At 49.7% G+C, this 24,849-nt stretch overlaps 2 protein-coding genes across 7 annotated transcripts; both read left to right on the forward strand.

Moving 5' to 3' along the window:
- Positions 1-454: 454 nt before the first annotated feature.
- Positions 455-5,617, forward strand: VMA22 (vacuolar ATPase assembly factor VMA22). Its single transcript, XM_082205916.1, has 5 exons — positions 455-1,403; positions 1,648-1,751; positions 2,526-2,632; positions 4,568-4,729; positions 5,341-5,617. Exons 1-5 carry the CDS (start codon positions 1,275-1,277, stop codon positions 5,463-5,465), a joined length of 627 nt encoding a protein of 208 aa, XP_082062042.1. The 5' UTR covers positions 455-1,274; the 3' UTR covers positions 5,466-5,617.
- Positions 5,618-9,959: 4,342 nt separating this feature from the next.
- Positions 9,960-23,186, forward strand: LOC309522471 (adiponectin receptor protein 2-like). Of its 6 annotated transcripts, XM_082205755.1 has the most exons (8): positions 10,441-10,535; positions 10,794-10,987; positions 11,393-11,545; positions 13,588-13,759; positions 14,664-14,850; positions 16,613-16,800; positions 18,205-18,398; positions 22,879-23,186. In XM_082205755.1, exons 2-8 carry the CDS (start codon positions 10,889-10,891, stop codon positions 23,005-23,007), a joined length of 1,122 nt encoding a protein of 373 aa, XP_082061881.1. In that variant the 5' UTR covers positions 10,441-10,535; positions 10,794-10,888; the 3' UTR covers positions 23,008-23,186. The 6 variants fall into 6 exon arrangements, with proteins under 6 accessions (XP_082061878.1, XP_082061879.1, XP_082061880.1 ...); XM_082205752.1 differs by lacking the exons at positions 10,441-10,535; positions 22,879-23,186 and adding an exon at positions 9,960-10,102 and having other exon boundaries at positions 18,205-18,686; XM_082205753.1 differs by lacking the exons at positions 10,441-10,535; positions 22,879-23,186 and adding an exon at positions 10,121-10,143 and having other exon boundaries at positions 18,205-18,686.
- The last annotated feature ends 1,663 nt before the right edge of the window (positions 23,187-24,849 follow it).

Genomic DNA, 24,849 nt, shown 5'->3' on the forward strand with positions numbered 1-24,849 from the left:
GGATAATTAACTACGAACCCCAAAATTAGACATTCCCCTTGGTGCTTAAAACAACCCCGAATTCTGTTCCAACAGCCGAAAAAGGTGCAGAGGGATGTCAACCGACGGAGGGCGTTATTTTTGTCAAGGCACAAAGCGAGAGGGAGTTTCGAACTCGGCCTTATTTCTACTTTTGCATTTCCATCCTCACGCACTTCCTAAGGGGGTCCTAACGGAAACCAGAAGTGGAGCTTTTTTTCTTGGAGCTGTCGGCTTCTGCCTCTTTGAGAAGGAGGCGGCCGCCCTTGCCCAAGATGGCTGCCCGCGGGGAACGCGGCCTCAAAGAAAGATGGCCGCTACGGAGGCCGAGAGATCGGAGCGAGGCATTGCTGTACAGTAGCTCGATGGTGGCCAAGGAGGAGGAGCCTCGCTTCGGGTCACGTGAGCAGGAAGCGCCGAGGGGTCGGGAAGCCTCGTCCTCCGGGCGCCGCGTCGCGCCAGGCCGGCACCTCGAAGCTCGCCCCGAGCGCCTTGGCTTTTGCTCCAGAGCTTTCCCTGCAAAAGCCTGCTCTTGAAAGCGGAATCAAAACAAAGCTCTGGAGAAAGGGGGAGCTTTAAAGGGGGGAGGGGTGTGTGGTCATAATAATAATAATAATTTATTATTTGCACCCCGCCCATCTGAGTAGGTTGCCCCAACCACCTTGGGTGGCTTCCAGCATATATATAGAAACGCAAAGGTAAGTGTGGATAAGGCCCCTACTGCCCATCGTGTTACAGTTTCAGTTTTTGATTGCCGTTTCTGTAATTGACCTAACAAGGAATGAAGGAATGCGCCTTTTGCCGAATTCAGCCCATGCTCAGCACGCAGATGAGATTAGGGGGAAATCCCACAGGATGAAATGGGATTTACTTCTGAGTGAACCTGCCTAGGATTAAGTTGGACCACACTTGGTGCAGAAGGTACTTGGGTTGCTCCAAAGGCAGAAATGGGGAACCTGTGACCCTCCTGGTGGTGGCTCCCGCCAGAGATTGCGGGAGTTGTAGTCCATCCACACCTGGGGCGGCTACTGCTTCCCTTTTGCCTTGGGTAAAGTATTTTCGCTCTACTGACAAACAGTAGAACTAGCAAGCAGAGTGCTGCTACTTTTATAGTGCTATCCTCTTACATAATTCTTTACAGAACAACATAGAACAAAGACAAGAGCTTGCAATCTAGTCTTAGACAGACAGCAATGGAGGGGGCAAAAGAGGTGAGCCAAGTGTGAGCAGTTGCAGTTACAGGGGTTTCATTTCAGATGGCTCCAGCACAGAATGCAGGACCAGCTGAAGTATGTGAGGAGTTGGACCAGGTCATCCTCCACCTTTTTGATACTCTGGAGATGCTCCAGACCAAGAGGAAAGCTTTTAACAACTTGATAGAGCAGGTGAGACTTGGGTTTGGGGGAGTTGCATAAAGGTGAAGGGCACTTCTACCACCCCGGGTCCCCTTCCTCCTCTTCTCCCCCCCCCCACACTCCATGGTTGCTGCTCTGTAGCCCTTTGCCCATTGCCTCTTGTGGGGATCTGGCCAAGAACAAAATTTTCTCAGAAGGTGCCCACTGAGGAAGATTCTTTCTAAAGGGAGAAGCCTAATCTCTTAACATTTTGTGGCGGTTATTTCTTCCCCAGGGTTGGTTCTCGCTCTCCAAGTCCCGCTATGCCATGGGTAACAAATCTGTCTCTCCCCTTCAGTATGGACATCAGATGACTCCAATGGTTCAGGTGAAAACTAGGTGAGAGCAGGAAATATCAGAATTTGGAGGGTGGAATCCCATGGAGCAAGTGAGAGCCTATGAAATAACAGGAGAGGGGAGGCAGAACAGCCAGTATTCTTTCCTGTTGGTTTTGGTGACTTCCAGCTTTATTTCTCTCCTTGACAGATTTTAGCTCTAGATGGGTATCTGTGCTGCTTGTATTGCATAGAGGAGCTGACCAGAGCTGTTGGCCAACAACATCTGAAGGGCCACGAATTCCCTATTCCTGACTTAAATTGCAATTCCACTATTTACTTTTTGCAATAACATTTCAGCAGTACTTTCTTTGGGTGGAATCCAATGTGACACTAAGACAATTTTTGGTCAATGCAAGGATTTCTGAAGTGAAGCAGGATATAACTTTTATGAAATAAATAACATTTCTGCTTGCACATTTTTTAAAAGTGCTCTAAATCTTCTCTAAATCTGCTTTAGGGGCTCGAGCAACCCCTAGAAATCCTTGTGCTGACAGGATTCATTCGTGGAATCCCCCCCCCCCCCGTTTCCCTTATTGCCTAACTACTCATTTACACAGGGAGACCAAATGCCGATACTGCCATTGCTTGGGGGAGTCTACCCCAATCTGGTGCCCTCCGGATGCTGCTGGACTCCAACTGCTATAATCCCAGACCGTGGAGGATCTTGGCTGGGGCTGATGGGAACTGTTAGCCAAATATCTGGAGGTTGGTGGAGGCTCTTCTGAGGTCTAGATAGATTCAGTCTTACATTTTGCTGTTTCTCTGCTCTGTCTAGAAAGAAAGACAACGGTCAGATGGGGTTTCATGTGGTGTCAGAGGATGTGAAGGCTGCCAAACCAACAGCTACAGATGCTGTGGAGGAAATTGGCCCTGGTGAGCAAGGTGAGGGTGCAAACCACAAGGCTGGTCGGGATGGTATTTGTTTGGGACTACAGTAAACTGAGGATAGAGATCCTCTTATCAAAATGCCCATGCCTGGCCATCTGTGTTTTTAGGAGTTGCAGCTATAGTGAGGTGTAACAATTTCTCCCTGCCAACTGGCTATTCATGCCAATATTAATGAGATCTTGGGGTGGGGGGAGGAATTGGCGAATAGGCATAAAAGAAGGATCACAGATGGGTAGGTTAAAGTAAGATCATTGGGGCCTAGAAGCATTGCAAGTGGATTGTTCCATAAGTGATTTTGAAGTATAATGTTCCTGCTTGTGTATATGAAGCTAATCATATCTTTTTAAAAAATACCTTAGGATGGCTTTGCCTTCAAAACGACATACAAATACTTTATTTAAATAAACAAAACACAAAGGAGTCCTTTTTATTTCTGTTGGAAATAGTAATGAAAGTCACAAAGATTTAACAGACTCAGAAAACATACGTGCTGGTCAATGATCTCCGGAGGCGGGCTAGGGACAAAGGTGAAAGCTGTTTCCTAGTTCTGCTGGATCTCTCAGCGGCCTTTGATACCATCGATCATGACATCCTTCTGGACTGTATAGAGGAGCTGGGGGCACTGTTATACTGTGGTTCCGCTCCTTTCTCCTGGGCTGCGTTCAGAAAGTGGTGGTGGGGTTGAGTGTTCAGACCCCTGGGCCCTCACTTGTGGGGTGCCTCAGGGTTCTGTCCTCTCCCCCATGCTTTTCAACATCTACATGCAGCTGCTGGGAGAGATCATCAGGGGGTTTGGGCTGGGTGTTCATCAGTATGCGGATGATACCCAGCTCTACCTCTCTTTCAAATCAGAACCAGTGAAACTCCTGTGTGAGTGTCTGGAGGCAGTTGGAGGATGGATGGCAGCTCATAGGTTGAAGTTGAATCCTGACAAGGCAGAAGTACTGTTTCTGGGGGACGGGGTGGGCGGGTGTGGTCCTGAATGGGGTAACTTTGCCCCTGAAGGACAAGGTGCGTCAAATGTGAGTCATTTTGGACTCACAGCTGTCCATGGAGGCGCAGGTCAATTCTGTGTCCAGGGCAGCTGTCTACCAGCTCCATCTAGTACTCAGGCTGAGACCCTACCTGCCCGCGAACTGTCTTGCCAGAGTAGTGCATGCTCTGGATATCTCCTCCTTGGACTACTGCAATGCAGTCTATGTGGGGCTACCTTTGAAAGTGACCCGGAAACTGCAACTAATCCAGAATGTGGTAGCCAGACTGGTGACTGGGAGCGGCTGCCAAGACCATATAACACCGGTCCTGAAAGACCTACATTGGCTCCCAGTATGTTTCCAAGCACAATTTGAAGTGTTGGTGCTGACCTTTAAAGCCCTAAACGACCTTGGCCCAGTAGACCTGAAGAAGCGTCTCCACCCCCATCGTTCAGCCCGGACACTGAAGTCCATCTCCGAGAGCCATCTGGTGGTTCCCTCACTGCGAGAAGTGAAGTTACAGGGGACCAGGTAGAGGGCCTTCTTGGTAGTGGCGCCCGCCCTGTGGAACACCCTCCCATTAAATGTCAAAGAAATTAACAACTATCGGACCTTTAGAAGACATCTGAAGGCAGCCCTGTTTAGGGAAGCTTTTAATATTTGATGAATCATTATATTTTAATATTCTGCTGGAAGCCACCCAGAGTGGCTGGGGAAACCCAGCCAAATGGGCACAGTATAAATATTATTATTATTATTATTATTACTACTACTATTACTACTACTTGCCATAATGTCAGAATTACAGAAGAGGAGAGAGAGAAATCCTAGTTCCCAACAATAGGCCAGTGGCAGGGAACTGACTGGGGTGGGTGTGACCAAAGACTTAGAATGTTGTGTGTTTTTCTCATCGCTAAGTTCCTGACTAGTAAAGGTGTTGCTTTAATGTTTCCAGTTCTACGATGGCGAAAAGGTCCAGGGAAAGCACAGGCTCCAGCCCAGCCCCCAAAGGCCTTCCACAAGGCTGCCGAAGGATCAGGGCATCAAAATCCCCTGACATGGTTTGGAATCCTTGTGCCCCAAAGCCTCCGACAAGCCCAAAGGACTTTCCAAGAAGGTGAGTGAAGTGGCTGCTCGTACACTCCACATAACCTGTTCTTCCTTCCCCTTCTCATTGTACCCCAAAGAGCAATGAAGACTCTTCTGAGAGCACAGCCCTCGTTTCTCTTTCTGTCAAAAGGCATTGGGGCTGTGCAGATGGGTAAATCTGAAAGTTGTCATTGATCCTGACACACTGTGGGAGCAAGCAGGGATGTTGCTCTGCCCCTGATGAAAGTCTTATGTGCCCAACACTGAAAGCTAGCTCAGCTGAATACCACAAGTGGCGGCAAGGACTGTGCTGTTACTTATATCCCTTTGAGTGATCCTGGGATGCTGGATTCGGTCCCTCAAGAGACACACATTTCCCAAAATCTCCTTTTCTGTTGCCTGAAGTCCTCTCAGTGAACACATCATACAGTTGCTGTGAGGAACCTTTGGCTCTCCATTGCTGCACTGCAAGTCTCCTCATTCCATTGTCTTTGTTGGCTGGGACTGATGCGCCCTGGAGTCCCAACAACCTGTGGGGGACCACAGGCACCGCCCCCTCCTGCCTGCCTTAGGGGGAATGTTCCAGGTTCTCTTCCATGATGCATCATCTCAACTGCCTCTCACCCTCTTCTGTTCTAGGAATTCAACTGGCTGCAGAAATCGCCTCGTTACAGAGTGACATTGAGACCACACAGAGACATTACCATGCATTGCTGGGGGAAAAGCACAAACTTGTAGCAAGGGAAAAGCAACACTGCCCTTGAACAGCTATGACCATCTCTCCGCTGAGAGCATAGATAGAAGAATGGGGCCTGTATTTATTGGGATGCATCCCAGAAGCCGCTTGCTCCATGTATTTTTTAGCTGTACTTAATAAATAAGGGCTTCAGAAACGTCTGGAAATCTTGTTTGTGGAGCTCTTTGTCCTGGTTATTTTTGAAATGCTGGTTAGCCTTGTCCGGAGCCTTACTCTCATCCTGCCTTTTCCATAATTCTCAGGACCACATTACAATATGATTGTAGGCTTTTTCCTCTTATTTTTGTATGTTTTCAATCAGTGAGAGGGATGTCTTTGAAACAGATAAAGATCCAGTATTAACTCTTGTCTGCAAATACTGTTTAAAATCCTTTGGGCCACCTCTTCACTAGCTGAGGTCGAACTGAGATGAGGTACATAACATTTGGTAATGCTAGATAAAGGTAAAGGGACCCCTGACCATTAGGTCCAGTCGTGACCGACTCTGGGGTTGCGGCGCTCATCTCGCTTTATTGGCCAAGGGAGCTGGCGGGTCATGTGGCCAGCATGACTAAGCCGCTTCTGGTGAACCAGAACAGCGCACAGAAATGCCGTTTATCTTCCCGCCAGAACGGTACCTATTTATCTACTTGCACTGTGACGTGCTTTTGAACTGCTAGGTGTGCAGGAGCAGGGACCGAGCAAGGGGAGCTCACCCCGTCGCGGGAATTCAAACCGCCAACCTTCTGATCAGCAAGTCCTAGGCTCTGTGGTTTAACCCACAGCGCCACCCGCGTCCCAATGCTAGATAGAAAGGGACTATTTTATACTGTTTATTTTTGGGGGGAGGGGAGTATAATTGTAGCACTGGAAAGAGATTCTGAGAGTCTTCTAGTCCACAAAGCAGGAATCTCAACTGAAGCATCCATGACAGATGACTATCCAACCTCTGCTTTAAAACCTCCCTTGCCACACCACTGAAATTAAGCAGCATGAAAATGTCATGGATTTAAAATAGATTAACTCTCTCTTCTCCTTCCTGCTACCCTAAAAGCTCCTGCAAATTTTCCAGAAAGTGATCCTACTTGGCCTCTGATACATCCTCTTTCTATCATTTTCTCCATCAACATAAATTTCAAGTTTGCATATTAAGGTGAATACAATGAGGCTTATATAAGCTCACAATACAGAAAATGTTTACATTCTTAAGTGTTACATCACACATAGTTTCAGAACTGACAGCTTGAATGTGTGGTGTCCTTTGAAAAGGATTAAGATTGTGGGAGAGCTGCCAACAATTGAAGAGCGAAGGACTGGAAACCAGAGCAGAGAACAGCGCAGGGGCAATTTCACATGAGTTTGTAGCTTTGAAAAGATCACTATCCAGCCAGGATTGAACTGGGGTGACCAAGTGTGTTTACTCTCAGCTTTATGATCTAATTGATTCCTGCCAATATTTTACAGAAGAAGTTAAAGGATAGAGTGAAAAAACAAAGTTTGCAAGGGAGGGACACCGGTTGTGGGTGTGGCAACTGGAGGGAAAGGGAAGCATGGGAAAATCTGGTGCATTATGGGTGTAACAAGTAGAAGCAGATTATGGTTTCTTTGTGGGTTTCTCAGCAGTTTGCAGAAGTGCTTGCAAAAGCAAGTACCTTGATATGACTGGCAAAAGGAGGATTTGTCCATTTCTGCTGCATTTCCTTGCTCTCTTTAGGTTCTAATCCAAAAGCTTCTCCTCTGTCTCACTCCCATATGGTCTAGCGGTTAGGATTCCTGGTTTTCACCCAGGCGGCCCGGGTTCGACTCCCGGTATGGGAAAGGCAATGTCTTTTAATGCATGCCAGGATGAAGAATTAAATAGTATCAAAGAAATGGCGCGCCAACAGTTTTATTTCTAGTTACAGATAGGTAGCCATGTTGGTCTGCCATAGTCAAAATAAAAAAATTCCTTCCAGTAGCACCTTAAAGACCAACTAAGTTAGTTCTTGGTATGAGCTGCGTATCTGAAGAAGTGTGCATGCACACGAAGGCTCATACCAAGAACTAACTTAGTTGGTCTTTAAGGTGCTACTGGAAGGAATTTTTTTAGTCTTATTTCTGATAGTGATCTACGTATCGGGAAATTGGCGCCTGGCGGCCCCTCCTGAGCCGGGAGCGGCTGCCCTCTCAATGGCTTGCAACCTGGAGGGAGTTCTCTCCCGCGGCCGAGCCCGCCTTGGGCTTCCAGGAGCAGAGCCAGCAAAGGGGAGCAGCGAGGCGGCTGCCAGGCCTCCAAGCAACGGCCCGTCAACCGGGCGGCGCATCTGCCGCAGGCTTCTCCGAGGTTATGGATCGGGCTCGATGCGCGACTGGAAGGCGGCGGCGGCGGCGGGGGGGGGGGGGAATTCAAAGGCGCGCTTCCGCAATTGGTCAGTAGGCGCCGCACTTCAGCTCCTTCGCTCAGGCGCGCGCACCAGAGAGAGGTTTCGGGCGAGAAAAACCCCCATTTCCCCCCGGCAGTTGCCCGCTGCTGTCTTTGACCCGGGAGCTGAATGTTCGAGCCCCACTCGGGGAATTTAAAAGTCTCCAAGCCATTCCAGCTTTTGTTTGCACCACCTTTTAATGCTCCTGAGACTGTTTCTATAGAAGGCTCTTTGCGAACAGGAAGAGCAGGATTGGGTTTGCATCTGCTGAACTGCATTCGAAAGAGCGCGGGGCTTGAGGCTGCGACGGGGCTGGGGTGGCCGCTCTTCTTAGAGGTTCTGGTCTCTGTTGGCAGCAGGACAAGAGGTGGGGGGAGAAGAAGCCGGCGAGCCGGGCGGTGGGCGCTGATCCTGCGAAAGCAGCCGGCGGGCGCGCTCCCCTTCTCTGCCGGGGGGGGGGGCTGGTTCCGGAGACTCCCGCAAGGAGGGCAAGGCAAGCGCAGCCTGAAATTCCGGCAGGCGGGCACAGGGAAGTGCAAACTCGCAGCCCCATCTACCGCAATGCCAAAATCCAGACACCCAATTTTTCCACCAATCCTGCAGTTAAGCAGCTTCAATAATTTAGGGTTGCCATATTTCAAAAAGTAAAATCTAGGACACCCCGAAAGTTGTTGCGCTTCTTTTAGACAAACCCCAAAGTTGTTGAGCTTTTTCTTACAAAACCGCCCAAACACCGCGATTTCTCGAGTGACTTGCCTAAGATCCAGGACAAAGCAGCGCCTCTGCCTTTGCAATAGGAAGGGGGCGCGAGGATGCAGTTCCCTCCTCTCCCCGGAGGGGGCAACGGTGAGCATCTCTGTCCTGGACTGGCTCGTACATTACCCAATGCTTCTTCGCGCTTCTCCCATATGGTCTAGCGGTTAGGATTCCTGGTTTTCACCCAGGCGGCCCGGGTTCGACTCCCGGTATGGGAAGAGTGATCTTTTCCTGCCCCCGCATTTACCTTTTTTCAGAGCATCTGCTACTAAATAACCCTTTAGGCCAGGCAAGAAGAGTCTTCCAAATGTCTGTTTAAAGCGAGTAAGGAGGTGTCTGCACATGCGAAGCGCCTGAGAGTGAGAGGTTTGTGTGGCAGGTTATGCTGGGTTAAGCGCTGCAGCCCATGTGCTTTGCATGGCACCCTCTTGTTTTGGAAGAGAAAAAGTGATCACAGACACACACAAATATATTCTTTCCCGAAGTAGAATAATATTACACTTGCTTATAGAAATCTTCCTAGGAAATGTTTTTGTTTCATTTTTCTTCCAAAAAAGAGAGAGAGAAGAAAGAGTATCATCCTGGTGCAAAGTGTGACCTGCTCTCGCCTGTCTGACAAGACTCAGCCAAGGAGGCTTCTGCCAGCCGCCTCCCATATGGTCTAGCGGTTAGGATTCCTGGTTTTCACCCAGGCGGCCCGGGTTCGACTCCCGGTATGGGAAGCTCTAAATTTTAGTTTCTCTCTTCCACTTAACACCTTGTAATTCAGTCTCCCTCCGCTTTCCACTTGTCCCAATCAAATGCGCTTCAGGTCATGAAAACGCTCTTTATTTGCCGTTTTGAATGCGATGGGAAGCATGCGCGCCTTTTGCCGCTGCCCATCGCAGCAGCGCCACGAACTGGGGGAAAAGGAGGAGATCTGGGCGACTCCAGGGAACAAAAAGCGCACCTTCCCATACCGGGAGTCGAACCCGGGCCGCCTGGGTGAAAACCAGGAATCCTAACCGCTAGACCATATGGGAACCGCTGCTGCGCGCTCTTCCGCGCGGCCTCCTCAGGCGCCGAGAGCCGGGCGGGCGGCGCTGCGGACCTCCAGGGAGAGGCTCGTGCCCGGCAGGCGCGCCTCCTGCTGCGCGGTTCCGCGTTCCCGCGGGGCTGCCGGCCAAGCGCGGCTGCCACGTCGGAGGGACCGGCCTGCTTTATGTACAGGTTAGGCGTGTTAGAGCAAAATGAAATAAAAGGAAGCGGTGCGTAATATTTCCTAATGAAATAAATAAACAAAGCCGCTTGCTGCGCGCCCCGCGTGCACGCGCAGCCCCGGGAAGCGTCGCCATGGCAACGCGGGCCGGGAGGATGCTGGCGGGAGCCGGAAGTGCTCTCTCTCTCGGCCGCGTTTCCAAGGCGAGGATGCCCGTGACGGGCGGGGAGGGAGGCCAATGGGAGAGAGAGGCGGGCCTTGGCGGGAGCTGGTCCTGATGCTGCTGCCGCCGCCGCTCGGGGCTGCGGGGTGAGGGCAGGATGGAGGGGCCGGGCGGGCAGGCCTGCTGGGTGGGGCTCCCCAGGAATGGGGGCCGGTGGGGAGGGGGCCGTTGGAAGAATGGGGGAGCAGCAGTGGAGGCAGAGGGAGCAGCCATGGCCACAGGCAACCTGGGCCTCCGCTTGCCAGCCCACATGGGGAGACCAGAAAGAGCCATCTGGGGTGGGGGCCGCCTTTGCCACACACCTGCCCCCGAGAGGAAATTCCCCTCAGCATGGTGCTGGGCAACGAGAGGGGGCAGGCTATCAGGAGCGACCCGCTGCCGGGTGGGCAAGTGTGCTGTCACAGACGGATGGCAGAGAGCAATGGAGAGAGGAGGCCAAGTGGGTGCAGGAATAACGGCTGGAGACCAGGGAAATGTTTGGGGCAGAAGAAGGTTCCTTGGACCAGGGACAAGGGCAGGGTGTTGCAAAATGTACTGGTGTGTAGATTTTGAGGGAGGGCCGATTGTGGATGTCCGTCTGGGGGAAATGGCAGGGACGCCAAGGAAGGGTACAGCCTTTTGTGGGTTGTGGGACCAACAGAGAGGGTGCGGTTCTTTTGGTGGCATGGCAGCTGTAGAACAGTTGGTAGGGGGCAACTAGCACTTCTTGAAGCTTATGACAGGGAAAAAGGATTCATCCCTCTGCACCCCTCCCCCTCCCCCTCTGCTTTCCCACAGAGACAGTGGGGACCATGGGGCTGGTGGCTTGCAAAGGGCACTAGCCTCTGCCTGTGAAGAGGCCTCAACTCTGTGACCCCCTCCCCCCCACCATCATGGAGCCCCTGAAGGAGAGGGCTGGGTGGTGCGCAGGGTACCGGGGGGAGGAGGCTGTCGCTGAAATGAGACCCTTGCTGCAAGAGGACATCGGCCAGGTGAGTGCCACCAAGACCACCCATTGGGATGCCTGATCTTTTCTACCTGCCCCCCTGTATCCCTCTTTGGAGTTGCAGAGCCCTAATAAGCCCAGCGCCAGACTTGATCCAATAGCAAGGCTCTTCTTGTGTATGGAAACTCACAATAAGTGCCGGAGAACGATAGCCAAAACACCGTGAATTCTGGCAACAGCAACAATTCACATGAGAATATTTCCTTCTGCATTGGCTGAGGATTGGTCACCCTTACGCCCAGTTCCATTTCCCCTCTTTCTGCTGATCCTCCAGCAGCAGCAGTAACTGGGAGATCAGACCAGCACCCACCAGATTTCCAACAATGGGTGACCCTATGCCTCGCCAGCTATATTGGTAGGACCTCATTCTGCTGTGTGTGGTTTCTTTCAGGACGGCATTGCGATGGGGGTTGAGCCTACAGGCTGGGGGACAGATGACCCAGACTTAGAGGAGAATGAGGTTGGCACAGATCCTGTTCGGGTCATGATGTTGCCGCTTCAAGCCCAGCATGCCATGGAGAAGATGGAAGAATTTGTCCTGAAGGTGAGTGACATATGTGGCTGGGAAGCGCCTGTGAGCAGTCCTGGCTCAAAACAAGCCTCCTTGGGCGCTCCCTGTTTTTCTTGCTTCACTCTTCCTCAGTTTTGCCCTGAGGAACTGGCTGTCCAGCGTCCTCTCTTCTTCATTTTATGGGCTGCTACCCAATCAGTGCTAAGGCAAACTGGGCATGTCACAAAAGTGCCCACGGGTCTGATATTATGACTTCAGCTACTGCCCATTGGCCTCCTCCCCAGCTTCGCAAGGCACAGGGAAGCTCAACAGTCACACAACCCTGGAGAAGGGGGAGATGGAGTAGTGTAGTCGTGGGCAAGAGGCTCTCCTCTCTGCCATGACACCCTGCTCTGAGCCAGCTCTCAGGGCCAAGCCCAACGGGGCATAGTATCTGGAAGCCAGCGAAGAGAAAGCAGCCCAGTGGTGCTCCCTCTCTCCTGATGGGGTCCCCTGGAGGCCCTCGACTGAGGGAGGCCATGGGCAAGGGAGAGAAGGCCACACAAAGTGCAAAAAGGACTGGCCTGAGGGGTCAGGAAACAGAAAAGGAGGAGGAGGGCTGCTGCTGGGTTCAGGCAAGTGGCAACTAACAGGGTGGGGCTTTGAGGGCCTGTGGCAACCCCTCTGGTTGGTGGACCTCAGAATTAATTGCATGGCTTCACCAACCACTGCATTTATTTATATATTTTAAGATATTTATATACCTTGGCAAAAAACCAACCAAAACCCACAATAAACAAACAACCGTGGCATTTATATAAGCACATTTCAAATGTTCAAAGCTTTACCATAGCTCTGTAAGGTAAGCCAGCATCATTATTGCCCCGCATTGCAAATGGCAGGCTGAGAGAATTGGCAGCACTGCTAAGGCCTATGGAGTGTGTTTATGGTGAAGTGCCAAAGCAGACAAGATGAAGCAAGATCCCTATTTGTATATTCACCTGTCTGCCACACTCATGTGTAATGAATTTGGAGGTCTGGCTTGTTTATTTATTTTACACCAAAAGGTGGCATGAGAATGATGGGAACGGGGACACCCACAGACTGCCACCTTATCCTCTGCCCCGGTCTCCTGGGCTGCTTCACCTTCAGTGTCTGTCAGGCTGGGAGAAAAGTGCCTGGGCCAATGGAGGTGGGAGCCCCAAACATGCTCCTCCCCACACCTTATACTTAGTGGGTCAGATGCATGAGCAACAAGCATGGAAGCCCAGGTCGCCTCTGCTGTGGCCCTGAGGTGAGGATGCTTGGACCAGGCTGCAGACTAATACCCACTGACCTGGGAGTAAGCCCCATTGAACTCAGTGGGGCTCTGAAAAGGTATTTATGGGATTGCCTTTGTTGCCAGAGTGTTGAGCGGGGAGGGAACTGCGTTCTGTTCCCCCTTCAGCCGTGAAGCTGAATCCACAGAGAACTCTTGGCTTTGCTTCACCAAAGCAGCCCTGGAGGTTGTTGTTTTCTTTACAGAATATTCTCAGCACTCTCAAAAGCCACATATTCTCTGTTCCTTATGAAATGCAATGACACTTTAAAACTTCCTTATGCTTGCTGTAAAAAAATTCTCTTTAGAGCAGTGTCCCCACCCCCATTTTTTAAAAAATAAATAAAGCATACAGAATCAGCACACATGTACATACTTTTGATACTGGGGAAACAGTTTGATTTTAGTTTACTTTTTTGAATTATGGAGACACAGTTCACTCTTACAAAAGATGAATACCATATTATTCTAGTTCAGCTCCTAGTATAATCAACAGGCAAGATCCTTTCCTGTGCCTTAGCCTCAGGCTGCACTCACATACTGCTCACTCTGCACCTAGTGTGCTCCCACCATAGGTAGCAGACGTGGGGTATACACATTAACCACAATCCATGCCTATCCTTTATCTACTGCATGCTGTAATTTTAAAAAAATGAAGTTTTATGTTTCAGTGTGTTTTTCCTCAAAACAGCTCCGACTGAAGTTCAAAAAGAGAACAGCCTAGCTGCGTTTTAAGCCAGTAATGTCTACACAGCCTCCGTTTTTTCTCCCGTTGTAGGTCTGGGAGGGCCGCTGGCGTGTCATGCCTTATGATGTGCTGCCTGACTGGCTGAAGGACAATGACTTCCTCCTCCATGGGCACCGGCCGCCCATGCCCTCCTTCCGTGCTTGTTTCCGAAGCATCTTCCGCCTCCACACGGAGACAGGCAACATCTGGACACATCTGCTTGGTCAGTCATGGGGCTCTGCTCCGCACAGCAAGAACCTGGTGTGGTGGGGGAAGAGGAAGGGGGCAATCTGGATTAGCTCCCTTCTTCTTCTGTGTCTCACATCATAGCAAACTATTTCAGCTTCAGAATATAGCTACCATCTTCTTTGTTAATATTTTTTAAAAATCAGCATAAAAGACACTTAACAGGCAACACAAATATGGTTCCCTGATGGTGTTTCCTGACAGTCTGCATTCTAATCACTACGTTAGTGAGCTTCACTTTTCATATACAGTGGTACCTCAGTTTTTGAATGTAATCCGTTCCGGAAGACTGTTCAAATTCTGAAACATTTGAAAACTGAAAACTCAATAGCCAACAGCTAGGCCTCAGGATCTTGCACTCAGCGGAAGCTGCGTGGCATGTTCGACTTTTGAGGCATGTTCGAAAACTGAAGCACTTACTTCTGGGTTTACGGCCTTCGAAAACCGAAATGTTCGTCAATGGAGATGTTTGAAAACCAAGGTACCACTGTATTAGTAAGCTTCAATGTTTATTGTGCAAGTACTCAGGGCAGAACATTAGACTTGATTACCTCTGTTTGCTTGTTTATTTTGCATATGCACCTCTCTTGTGCTGCAGGGAAACTGTGTGTGAGAGAGAGATAAGGGGGGATGGGACACAGGTTCAGGTTTTTCCAGTTGACACCCCTGACTTCATGGGGAAGTGACCACAGACCGCCAGGCCCAGAGACGGCCCCCTCCAGGTCTCTATTTGTGCAGGGCTGCTGGTGACCTCTGCCTGCTTCTGGCAGAGCAGAGTCATTTCCTCCAAATTCCTGAGAGGACCACCCTTTCAGTGTGGTTGGGGTATGTGGAGACACCTAGAAAGAGATGTGGGCAGCTTTCTTCTCTTCCTCTCCCAGGGTTCCTCTTCTTCTTGGTCTTGGGCATTGGATACATGATCAGCCCCAACATGAAGTACGTTGCCCCCATCCAGGAGCGTGTTGTCTTTGGAATGTTCTTCTTGGGAGCCATCCTTTGCCTCTGCTTCTCCTGGCTGTTCCACACGGTCTACTGCCACTCAGAGGAGGTTTCCCGCACCTTCTCCAAGTAAGTCTACCGCCTGCCTGCTTCACCTGCCCCCCCCCCCCAGGTCTTCTGGGACACATGGGAAGTGGGAGACGGTGAGGAGCAAGAGTATCTTCCGTGGCACCGAAGCTCTCAAGAGACACAAGTGCTTGGAGCATCAGTGGGGAGCTCTTCTCTGGCTGGCAATAGATGCACGGATGGTTTTAAGAGAGTCAAAGTCCTTGTGTTAGGGTGGCCATGTGTCCTACTTTACAGAGGACTGTCCTCTATTTCTGAAGGGCTGTCAGGGGTCATCACTTTATCTGAAGGTATCCTCTATGGGAGGGCTGCTCAGGCCATGTGTGGTTTAAATATAGAGGGAGGGGGCCCTTGAAGTTGCCTCTCAGCCAGTGTGGATTTAAATCACTAGGCAGTAAGACTTGATTTAAATTATTTTTTTACAGAAAGACTCATTCTTACTGGTATAATCTTAATATTTACAACCAGATGAAGGCTTCATTTTTGGAATAATAAATGTTCAGAGTAGTTTTTACAGTTATATCAAAAAATACTGATTTGGTTATACTATTAGAAATACATAGATAGATAATTATGAAATTATTGTGAGGTTTAATAAGTTAACTGTTTCTATTTGGACAACTTTTCTGCTGTACTTGATTGGAAGGAGAAAAATAATAATTTTCTTAATAACAATTTAAACAATTTATTTAACTAAAACAATAACATTATAGCATATGTATCCATAACTGATGTATCCGTAACTCCATAACTGAGCTTTAGCACTCATGAAAAACTTAAAACAAATCCTTATTTCCTAATGAATAGCCTTTGGACTATCATGTAACTTAAATAGAAAACTATCTTTAGAAAGATTTTTTCCTCCAAAAGCATTTTATTTTAAAAATCCAATTTAAATTTTAAAAAATCCAATTTAAATAATAAAACCCGATTTTTAATTTTAAAAAATCATTGATTTTTATCCGCCCTGCCCTCAACAGTTAGCAGCACCTGCTCAGAAGACAGAGCCAGCTGGCAAGCTGTCCAAGTCTTCCCTACTAGGGTGAGGTGGTGTTCATTTCCATTTAATTACTGTAATTATTTCTTAATTTGCAGCTGTGCGTATAAGTTACCATGTGCAAATTTTATGCAGATTGGTGCCCTCCTTTTTGCCCTGTTTTGTGCTGATGTATCGCTCTGTCCTTCTGTGCTGCCATAATGCCAAGCATTGAGAGCCAGTGTGGTGTTGTGGTTAAGAGCGGTGGACTCGTAATCTGGTGAACCGGGTTCGTGTCTCCGCTCCTCCACCTGCAGCTGCTGGGTGACCTTGGGCCAGTCACACTTCTCTGAAGTCTCTCAGCCCCACTCACCTCACAGAGTGTTTGTTGTGGGGAAGGAAGGGAAAAGAGAATGTTAGCCGCTTTGAGACTCCTTCGGGTAGCGATAAAGCGGGATATCAAATCCAAACTTTTCTTCAAACTCTTCTAGCATACAGTCCCTGTGCCTCAGTGGGGTCTACCTTGGGCTCCCCTTTTAAAGAAATTTCTAGCATGTCGATCAGCATCACCTGACTAGGTCTGGGAGCCCCCTTTAAATTTCCCACAATGCCCCCCAACTCAGTGCTGCCTGGGGCAGCATGAGAAATTCAAGCATCTTCCACATTGGCCTCAGCAGCACATGCCATGTGAGGGGCACCATGGGAAATTCAAGCAGCCTCCTGGTGCTGGGGGAGGGCTGCCTGCTCTGTCTCTCTACTGGCAAGCCCACCCTGCTTTCTGTTGTGCAGACTGGATTACTCTGGAATCGCCCTGCTCACCATGGGCAGTTTTGTTCCCTGGCTCTATTACTCCTTTTACTGCTCACCTCAACCCCAACTCATCTACCTCGTCATCATTTGTGTCCTGGGCGTCACGGCCATCATGGTGTCGCAGTGGGACCACTTTGCCACCCCACAGTACCGGGCCGTCCGAGCAGGTAATCATGCACAATTGTCGATTTGGCATTGCTTGTGATGGATCGGGCCCCATTGGAGGATTTCCTTAGAACACACCCATGTAGTTAGAAAGCCGTAGGCTCTGAAAGTGCCAGAACACAGCTGGACCCTCAGAATGGATCTCATTCTGATAAATGCATTTCCCAGTTGAGATATAGTACTTCTACACCAGGAATCACTTTGGAAATAAAGCTCGGTTAAAATAGTTCTGTTTATTAGCAAAATACAAATTTTTACAGAGCAAAAGCTTAACTTGAGGGTAGTGCAAAAATACAACCAGGATGATCCAGGGTCTGGAAACCAAGCCTTCTGAGGAGTGGTTGAAGAAGCTGGGTATCTTTAGCCTGGAAATGAGACTGTGAGGAGATAGGGTAGCCATCTTCCAATATCTCAAGGGCTGCCCCATGGAAGAGGGTCCAAGCTCGTTTTCTCCTGCTCTGGAGGGGAGGACCTGAACCCATGGCTTCAAGCTCCAAGAAAGGAGATTTGGACTAAACATCAGGAAGAACTTTCTGACAGTCAGAGCTATTTGATAGTGGAATGGCCTCCCTTGGAAGGTGGTGGACTCTCTTTCCTTGGAGGTTTTTAAACAGAGGTTGGATGGCCATCTGTCATGAATGCTTTAGCTGAGATTCAGCACTAGATGACCCTTGGGGTCCCTTCTGAGTCTAGAAGTCTATGATTCTGTGACATGGCCAAAGTGTGCAGTAACACGTTGTTAAAGGCATTTTTCCCACTTGGAAGCTAGTAACAGGATTAGTACATAACAATGTGTGGAACTAGCGTAGCATAATGGCAAAAAGTTTAGTGGGAGAGCCAGACTTTAGTTCAAGTCTCATCCTATGGCTATAGATGAGGGTTAGCCAATCTAGCACCTCTATATATTGTTGGACTCCAACTCTCTTTAACCCTGACCACTAGTCATGCTGGCTGGGAATGATGGGATCTGGAGTCTAGCAATCTGAATTCCATTGAATATTTTAATACCTATTTTTAATACTATCCTGTTTTATTTTATACTGTTGTAAAATGCTTAGAGATTTCATTTACAGTGAAATGGCATACAAATTTTAATAAATAAATTAAATAAAAATACAATTAAAAAGCATACAGCATCTAGCACAGTACAGTACAATTGTTACCACAGACAGAAAATCATTGAGGGGTCTTTCAAGACCCCTAGCAATTTTCAAGTGGTCCTGGTGCAGGAGCAGAGAGTCTGGGAACCATTAGTCTAGATAATTCGGCTTCTTTGTACATGCTCTTCTATTCTCCATATTTGACATTAAACTTTAGTTCCAGGATTGAGACCAGATAAGGCCTTCTTTCTATTAATCCCTGAGAGGAGCTCATCCACACAGTGACCTTTCTTATTTCTTGGACAGGGGTGTTCCTGGGCCTGGGGCTGAGTGGCTTGGTGCCCACACTCCACTTCATGATTGCTGAAGGATTCATCAAGGCCACGACTGTGGGGCAGATCGGCTGGCTCTTCCTCATGGCAATCCTCTACATCCTGGGCGTGGGCCTGTACGCTGCCCGAATCCCCGAACGCTTCTTCCCGGGCAAGTGTGACATATGGGTACGTGTTGTGTGGGAGGAACTGGCCTTTGGGGTGTCTAAGGGCAAGATAAAAACTGTGAGTCTGAATTCCCTGCATCTTCATGTCAGGTTTGGAATATCTCCTTCCTCAAGGGACAGTAAAGCTCAGAGTTGGAAGACACACTTGGCCACAGGATGTCAAAAGGATCAGGGGATGCAGAAGCCCTTTTTCTGCCCAAGACCCAAGAGAATAATAATAATTTTTTATTTATATCCCGCCCTCCCCAGCCAAGACCGGGCTCAGGGCGGCTAACAAGCAATAATAAAAATAAGTTCAATAAATACAACTTAAAAACAAAATTAAAATACATTAAAATATTGAAACATTAAAATATTAAAATGTAGCCTCATCGCAGGAGGAGAAAGGAAAAGAAAAAAGAAAGAGGGGGAGAGAATCAAATTGGCTCTAAGCCAAAGGCCAGGCGGAACAACTCTGTCTTACAGGCCCTGCGGAAAGAGATCAGATCCTGCAGGGCCCTGGTCTCATGAGGCAGAGCGTTCCACCAGGCCTGAGCCAGAGTTGAAAAGGCCCTGGCTCTGGTTGAGGCTAATCTAACTTCCTTAGGGCCCGGGACCACTAGGGTGTTGCTATTTATGGACCTTGAGGCTCTCCGTGGGGCATAGCGGGAGAGGCGGTCCCGTAGGTACGAGGGTCCTAGGCCGTGAAGGGCTTTAAAGGTCAAAAGCAGCACCTTAAATCTGACCCTGTACTCCACCGGGAGCCAGTGCGGCTGGAAAAGCACTGGGTTGAATCTGCTCCCATGGCAGAGACCCCGTGATGAGCCTCACTGCAGAATTCTGCACCCGCTGGAGTTTCTGGGACAGCTTCAAGGGCAGCCCCGCGTAGAGTGAATTACAGTAGTCAAGCCTGGAGGTGACCGTCACATGGATCACTGTGGCCAGGTCAGGGCGGGAAAGGTAAGGGACCAACTGCTTGATGCGGTGAAGGTGGAAAAATGTCGCCTTGGCTGTTGCTGTAACCTGCGCCTCCATGGAAAGGGAGGCGTCAAGGATTACACCCAAACTCTTAACGGAAGGCAATGGCACTAACTGGGCCCCCGCAAGAGAAGGGAGTTGGTCTCTCATCCCCATACCATCCCGACCCAGCCATAGGACCTCTGTCTTCGAAGGATTTAGTTTCAATCGGCTCCCACGAAACCATCCAGCCGCAGCTTCCAAGCATCTGGTCAGTGTGTTCCGGGCCGAGTCGGTGTGGCCATCCATCAGCAGATAGAGCTGAGTGTCATCAGCATATTGGTGACAGCCGAGCCCAAAGCTCCAGACAATCTGGGCAAGGGGGCGCAAAAAGATGTTAAAAAGCATCGGGGAGAGGATTGCGCCCTGCGGCACTCCACACACCAAGGAGTGGCGCAACGACATTTCCCTCCCTAGTGCCACCCTCTGACCCAACCAGAGATAAAAGAGCACAGCCATTTACGGGCTATGCCCTGTATCCCCACGTCTGCAAGGCGGTGGTCCAGAAGATCATGATCGACCATGTCAAAGGCTGCTGACAAATCTAAAAGGATCAGCAGTCCTGACCCGCCTCGATCCAGTTGTCTACGGAGATCATCTGTTAGGGCAACCAGAGCCGTCTCGGTCCCGAAACCAGGACGGAAACCGGACTGAAATGGATCTAAAGCCGATATTTCCTCCAGAAACCTACCAAGCTGTTCAGCAACCGCTCTCTCAATTACCTTACCCAGATATGGAAGATTTGAAACTGGGCGGTAATTGTATAGGTCTAAGGGATCTAGTGAAGTTTTCTTTAAGAGCGGAAACACCACTGCTTCCTTCAGTTCCCCTGGGAATGTCCCCGTGCCAAGGGACAAATTGATAATTTCAACCAGCGGGGTCCGTGCTACATCTGGACACGCCCTAATCAGCCAAGACTGGCACGGATCAAGGAGGCAGGTGGTGGGCCTTCCAGCTTAGAGGAATCTATCCACATCAGGAGGGAGTATCCGATCGAAATGGTCCAACACTGGACCTGAAGTCAGTCGAGGGGCCTCCAGTTCAGTCACTGTATCTAAACTGGCAGGGAGGTCACAGCAGAGCAACAGGACTTTCTCCGCAAAAAAGCTCATGAATGCCTCACAGCTGTGGGTCGAATTTGTGCTTAAATTTGGTTGTCCTCCTAAGGACGTTATTGACTTAATTATTCTAAAAAGTTATTCCGGGCGAGAGCTAGCGGATGCAATGGAAGCTGCAAAGTAAGATTTCTTAGCAGCTTTCATAGCCATCTCATAGGCTTTCATAAGCGTCCTCTAAGATGTTCTTGAGGCTCCGTCACGAGTCCATCGCCATATTCGCTCTAGCTGTCTGAGATCCTGCTTCATTTTCCGTAGCTCCTCAGTAAACCAAGGAGCCCGGTTTCGACGGGGTCGCAGAGGGTGCTTAGGCGCGATCTCATCGATGGCTGCCAAGAGCCGGTTATTCCAGTCCTCGACAAGGTCATCTAATGAGTCGCCAGGAGGAGCAGGGTTCCGCAAGGCCTGACGGAATCTATCAGGATCCAACAGCCTTCGCGGGCGAGCCCAGATAGGTTCGCCACCCAAGCAGGGGAGGAGCGGGAAGTCAATCTTGGCTTTCAGAGTGTAGTGATCAGACCATGACACTTCCACAGGGGGGAGCATGATCGCATCTATGCCAGCCCCAAAGATCAGATCCAGCGTGTGGCCTGCTTGATTAGTGGGGCCCAAAACAAACTGGGAGAGCCCTAGTGTTGCCATGGAAGTCACTAGGTCCAGAGCCTGTGAGGAGGGAGCGGCATCAGCATGGACATTGAAATCTCCCAAAACCAGTAGGCTTGGGAACCCCAAGGCCCAGCCCGCCACCACCTCCAGCAGGTCTGACAGGGTCTGAAGAATCAGATTTAGCAACACTGGCACAAGGAAGCCCCACCATTTTTGTGATATTAATGCTTGAATTTGTTTAAGCTTCCTGTAAACCAAGAATGGGGAACCAGAGGTTGTTGGATTCCAGATCCCACTAGAATCATAGAATCATAGAGTTGGAAGAGACCAGAAGGGCCATCCCTGCCAAGCAGGAAACACCATCAGAGCACTCCTGACATATGGTTGTCAAGCCTCTGCTTAAAGACCTCCAAAGTAGGAGACTCCACCACACTCCTTGGCAGCAAATTCCACTGTCGAACAGCTCTTACTGTCAGGAAGTTCTTCCTAATGTTTAGGTGGAATCTTCTTTCTTGTAGTTTGGATCCATTGCTCCGTGTCCGCTTCTCCGGAGCAGCAGAAAACAACCTTTCTCCCTCCTCTATGTGACATCCTTTAATATATTTGAACATGGCTATCATATCCCCCCTTAACCTCCTCTTCTCCAGGCTAAACATGCCCAGCTCCTCCAGGCTAAACATGCACTAGCTCCAGACAGCACAGCCAAGGGTCAGGGGCTGATGGGAGCTGTAGTCCAGCAACATCTGGGGGGTCATGAAGGCCCCATCCCTGATCTAAAATACAATGCAATACAAAATGAGGCAATGCAATCGTTATACAGGGGTACCTTGGGTTACAGACGCTTCAGGTTACAGACACTTCAGGTTACAGACTCCGCAAACCCAGAAATAGTACCTTGGGTTAAGAACTTTGCTTCAGGATGAGAACAGAAATTGCACGACTGCGGCGGCAGCAGGAGGCCCCATTAGCTAAAGTGGTACCTCAGGTTAAGAACAGTTTCAGGTTAAGAACGGACCTCCAGAACAAATTAAGTTCTTAACCAAGAGGTACCACTGAACCTGAAAACCCTGCCCTGGGTGAGAAATAGCTAAGTGCCCATTAGAGTTGCTTCTTTCTGTCTCTCTGGGCAGAAATCTTGCACTTTTGACACCTTCACAACAGTCAGATGTTCAACTGGTCTGGCTTTTCTCCCAGCATGGAAAAGCATTGATGCAGTAAGCTTCACTTTAGACATTTCTGTCTGTTGTGGAGCTGTAAAATGCAAAGCAAATTGGCCAGAATGAAAGAAGCAATTGTAGTGGCATTGCAGCTTTAGATGGTGCCTCAGCAACACCTACTTATGAGTAAACATAACTCACACAGTTTAATGAAGAATACAAGTAGCTTAGGCAGGCTGCATTCTACAAGTGTGTTGGGTACCTTTTAAAATTAAGCACTAAACTGGGAAGCGAAGCCATTGTTTCCCTCCAGGTTTTTTGTTTAAACCCGTTGGTTTCCCGATGGGGGAACGGGAACCTGTGTCCCTCCAAATGTCATTAACCTCTGACCCCCCCTTGGTCCCAGCCAGCAGGAGCAGTTGTTGAAGATGATGGGCTTGTAGCGCAGGTTCCCCATCGCTGGTTCACAGGGGTTGGGGGGAAGCAACTCTCCAGCCGGCAAGCCTCACGTGGAGAGAGCCCATGCCATCAGAAATCCTGGGTTCAGCTTCTTTCTCTCTTTCTCTCTCTCTCTCTCCCCTCCCGCTCCCTCTTCTTCCTGCTCCAGTTCCACTCCCACCAAATCTTCCATGTGCTGGTGGTGGCGGCTGCTTGTGTCCATCTCCACGGGGTCTCCCAGCTGCAAGCGTTCCGCTCCTCCTTGGGGGGCACCTGCACCGAGAACACTGTGCTCTGATAGCCTTCCTAGAGCAGACTGACCACCTCTCCTGGGCAAGGGCAGCCCTTCACACTGCACTCCGTATGGACCAAGAGGACAGGGCCTCCCCCCCCCTTATTAAGGGCACTGCACCTGTTTGAGGAGGGGGCTGTTCCTCCCTTCTCCTTCCTTCCTTTGAAGAAAATTGCTGTGTCTCAGATCTTTTTATTCTTGGGGGCAGGGGCTTCCTTTTCTCCCCATCAGGGCAGCTCTCTCGTGTGTGCACACACATGCACAAAATGCCAGAAGGTATTTAAATTAGGATGAGGAACCAAAGCAATGGAACAGGACTAAAACAGTCCCTGGAAACAGCTTAGGACTCCCCTAGCCAACCCCGAAGTTTCTGAGAGTGGGATGGGTGCAGGGGGCCTCTGTGTGGGCCAAGGGGATGCTGATGTTATGGTATGAAGGTCCAAGGATGGGTCTGACAAAGCCTTAGTGCGTGCGTCTGTGTGTTCAATCAGTATTTATGAGGGATTTGTTTTAAACTGGCCACTAAGGGAGCATGTACTCTGCTCAAAAGCACAGCAACCCCTTTTTTTGCTCAAACTGAACTCTGATCTCTTTGGTCAGGCAGGACTTCTGGCTTCCACGCCCAGCCCTCCCAAGGAAAGATATGGATTGGTTTCTGAGAAGCCCTCTAGGTAAAGGCCGGGGGCATCTTAGGGTCTTGGGTCAAAGGCCAATGGGGAAGAGCCTTCGCCAGGCTGAAATCAGTGCACAGCAGACTTGCATAGTTGTCATCCTGGCCAGGGAAATAATCAGGGTGGGGATGGATGCAGCTGTGGGCCCCCAAGTCGTCCCTCCTTATTCTGGGGAGTGGGGTGCCTAAATGTGCTACGGGGCAGGCAGGAGCCAGGATTCCTGGGCTCTGCAACCTGCTAGAAAAGATGTATGGTAAACACTTTTTTGGGTGGGGGCAGGGGAGGGCAAGCTATGTGGATTTTGTCTGGGAAAATAAGAATGCCTTTTATGCATAAGGGGATCAATGTCTTAGGCAGGGGAAAGCCTTCCTGCACAGACATAGACTGTGACCTCCACCCCTTCACCAGCATTTAATAGCCCAGAGATGGGCCTGTGGAGAGCAGTCCCGTGCCCAGCACTTTATGTCACAGGCCCTCTGCTTCTGCGCCCTCCACCCCACAACAAACAGCAGGAGGTCTTCTTTTTCTCCACTGAAAACAGTGGTTCTTTGATTTAGGGTGTTGGGCAGGTGAAACTCACCTGAAGGGGCTCCACTTCATTTACCTTTATAACGAAAGGCCATCAGTCCATGCACTTGCTGAAGAATCCTCAGCCCTTTGCTCCTTGGGGAGAAGAGGTGCAGATGGCAGGGGCCAGGGTCTGTATTGGGGAGGAGGGCACTTTCCCCCTTTGTTCATGCCCGGCAACCCAAATTAGAAGGCCAAGTCGCTCCAATATCATTGACCAATATCATTGGCCTCCTGGGAATGCAAGCTGCTCAGCAGCTCTCTGGATTGGGCTGCACAGTGGGAAAGCAGGATATGGATCTCCTAATTTGGGAGTGCTGTGCAGTGTGCGCCCAACACCAGTGCTTCAACTCTGTGGGAGAGGAGCACTGGCAGAGGAAGGGGGTGCGGTCCGCCCTGGGTGTCATCCCTGAGGGGGGCTGCCCCCGCGGGCACAGCATGTATGCCGCTCTGGGTGCTGGAGCAGCTAGCTCTGCCTTTGGACAGGAGGCCAGGCTACGGCCCAATGGACAAGTCTGAAAGGGCAGGCGGGTAATTCTGAGATCTGAATCTTATTCTCTCTCTCCTGCTCTGCACAGTTCATTTTTACGCATGTTAAAGATGCAGTGGC

This window comes from Podarcis vaucheri, assembly GCF_965113315.1.
Source record: "Podarcis vaucheri genome assembly, chromosome: 17".
Classification (NCBI taxonomy): Eukaryota; Metazoa; Chordata; class Lepidosauria; order Squamata; family Lacertidae; genus Podarcis; species Podarcis vaucheri.